Source organism: Aulonocara stuartgranti (genome assembly GCF_965226115.1).
Source record: "Aulonocara stuartgranti genome assembly, chromosome: 2".
Taxonomy (NCBI): domain Eukaryota; kingdom Metazoa; phylum Chordata; class Actinopteri; order Cichliformes; family Cichlidae; genus Aulonocara; species Aulonocara stuartgranti.
In genome coordinates, this window is record NC_138940.1 from 17,345,001 (window position 1) to 17,347,947 (window position 2,947).

General features: G+C 37.2%; 1 protein-coding gene across 2 annotated transcripts in view; it reads left to right on the plus strand.

The window, feature by feature from the left end:
- Window positions 1-2,696, plus strand: part of LOC309717202 (G2/M phase-specific E3 ubiquitin-protein ligase-like) — a 4,688-nt gene extending 1,992 nt beyond the window's left edge. For both annotated transcript variants that reach the window (XM_082551582.1, XM_082551583.1), the window contains exons 6-9: window positions 102-230; window positions 295-432; window positions 1,176-1,278; window positions 1,548-2,696. In XM_082551582.1, coding sequence (XP_082407708.1) covers window positions 102-230; window positions 295-432; window positions 1,176-1,278; window positions 1,548-1,765 — 588 coding nt within the window. In that variant the 3' untranslated portion in view covers window positions 1,766-2,696. The remainder of the gene's footprint in view (window positions 1-101; window positions 231-294; window positions 433-1,175; window positions 1,279-1,547) is intronic.
- The last annotated feature ends 251 nt before the right edge of the window (window positions 2,697-2,947 follow it).

The window sequence follows — 2,947 nt, forward strand, 5'->3', positions numbered from 1 at the left end:
TCTGAGACTTTAAACTTGTCTTTTTTTAAAAATTTTATGTATGAGGAATTAGGAATTTATAGTTCTTGTTTCTGTCTGAATTACTGTCTTATGGGTTACAGCTTGAAGGGCAATCCAAGCTGTCGGATGAAGAGAGAAAACGTGTTCAGGATCTGGCATATGCATGGGACCTCCCCCCCTTGACAGAGAACAACAGGAGATGGCTGTTTGAGAAATTATTACTCCATTCTGTGAGTGAATTGAAAAGTAAGTAAAATATTTCTGTGTTACTGTTTAGTTAACGTTTTTCCTTAGGTCATTGGAAGAGTGACGAGGTCGATAAAACAGCTGAGAAGGGGACTTAAAGAAACCCATATGTGGACCCTGCTGACCCAGCGACCTGACACGGTGCCCTTACTCTTTCCACAAGAGTTGGCTGCTGTGAATCCTGAGGTAAATTTTGTGTTCCTAAATACTGTATTCATTAATAACATTTTACTGTGCGTTGTAGAAAATGTAGTCCAAAGCAAACTATGAAGACTTGAGTCATTCTACAAAGTGAAAAAATTGCAATTTTAATTTGGCATTTACCAAGAATTATGTATCAAATAATAAACTTACCATAACAAAGCTGTATTCATTTTTACAAATAAAATGCACAAATACTAAAAATGAACATATTCTTGTGGACCATACATCTTTACAGCAGTTTTTCTTTAGTCCTGTAAAAATAAAACTGCTCGAAAAGCATGATTTACATATAGAAAACGATTTTGTAGATTTGAAAAAGACAATGACTAAAATACATTAGTAATTATTTGGTAATACACATTTTCTAATTATATATTTAGCCATTACTGTTGTTTGAATTTGAAAAAAAAAAAATTTAATTTCTATTTTCATTTTTTGTTTGAGACAGTTTCTTCTTTTAAGATACAGTCAAAACTATGTAGAGGTTTGGGGATCCAAGTGAACACAAAAAGCACAAAACATGGATTATTATAGAAATTTATTCAAGAAATCAAGTCATGGACCATAAGGCTAAGTGGGTGATAGTGAGCTAAGAACAGGTGTGACTAATTAGATAAAATATGGCTATAGGGAAGGGAACTCCCCAAAACAAGAAGAGACAAAATCCATGGAAATCTGAAAAATGTGCAGCAGTATTTTTAAGGGTATACTTTGTTCTGTTACAGGTCCTTCTTCAGCGGATCGTGTGGCCAGAAGATGAAGATGATGACTGTCCTCTTCAAAATAAATGCCGAATCACAGGCTACATGAGGCATTTTATTCTAAATGGTAGGTTTGCCATTTTGCAGGAGGGGAATACTACGGAGCCCCGCAGGGGACATGGGAGAAAAAAAAATTAAGACGGACTTTTGCGAGATCTCGCAATACTTTTGCGAGATCCCGAGTTTGTTTTTGCGAGATCTCGCAAAAGTCCGTCTTAATTTTTTTTTTCTCCCGTGTCCCCTGCGGGGCTCCGTAGAATACCAATATTATTGTAATGTTAAAAATATATTGGTTGGATTTTTTTCAAGGTTGTTAAACCTCTTTTTTCTTCACAGCAACACCAAGTGAGCTGACAAATGTCCTAAAATTCTGGACTGGATGGGAGATTGTGCCAAAAAGTCTCACAGTGGAGCTAGTGGATGGCAGACATCCAACTGCTGCCACCTGCTATGAGACCTTGCGCATTCCATACCACTACAAGGACTATTTAACTTTTAAGGAAGACCTCATTGCCTGCTCTGAAACCTGCCACTCAGGGTTTGGACTCATTTGAGTCATTCCCATAATGCAAGGTAGTGGTGTACAAGTCTCTGTTTAAGATTTGGAATATAAATGTTCACATCTACTGGGCCTCTCTGATGCCATTTACTCTGTGCAGGCAACATTGGTTCTTGGTTCAGTTCTCGGTTGAAAATGCCTTTAAGTAGTTTTTAAAACTGTTAATGTCTTGAAAGTTTACCTTGTCAATGACATCTTGCATGCATCTTGATCAAAATAAAAGGACAAGATTGACTTACATTGCTGTTTTAATTTTGAAACATTCCAACCATCAGCCTTCAGTCAAATATTGCTTTACAACATAACATTCAAACTGACAAGCAGTTTCTATTTAGTTTTCTGAGTGAATCAATATTTTTAAGTTCCCTCTCTCCTAATTCTTCAGTGTTTACATTACGAAGCTTTACTAAAAATTGTTACTTATAGCGAAGTTTATAGCTTGAAACAGTTGGTGAACCCTGTGTAATCTCAGATTTCAGCACAATTTGAAGATCAGATCCCATTTCATGACCAAAGTCACAATAATCAGAACTGCTTATACACAATTATGTTAATGAAAAAATCCTTGAAAATTCTTTGAGTTGGTTTAGTTTAAGCAGACTGATTGTCCAGATGTCCGTGATGAAGATCCGATTACATTTCATGACCAAATTGTGCAGAAATTAATGAAATTCAACAAGATACACAAACTTTTTCCTGCAACTGTATGTAGCTTTCCTATTCTAAATGAATTGCTGACAAAACTGAACAGCCATAATGTACATGTCCGCACCAAAGGACTGGGATGCCGCTCTTGGATTAACAACGCCCTGTAAAGTTGTCATTTGTTCTTCTGTCAATGGACAGTCAGTGTTCGGAACAACAATGCTTGAATGGTTATGGCAAGATAGGCCACTGTCCTCCCAGTCAATGTCTGGAATCTGGAAGCCCTGCAACGAACAAGCAAAATTAGGAAAGAATAATTGTATATAGGAATCAGAGTACTAAAAATGTGCACCTTTACCTGTGTGTTTTCTGGAACAGGAACAGGGTGATATCTGTGACCCAACTCCCACAGCTGGTTGGGACTCATGTTGTTTTCTGTTCGCAGTGGATGGTTGTCCCATCCACTGCAAAATGTATTCAAATCATCCTCCAGTCGAGGAAGAAAGACGTAATGGCAGCAAAAGAGGTGTGC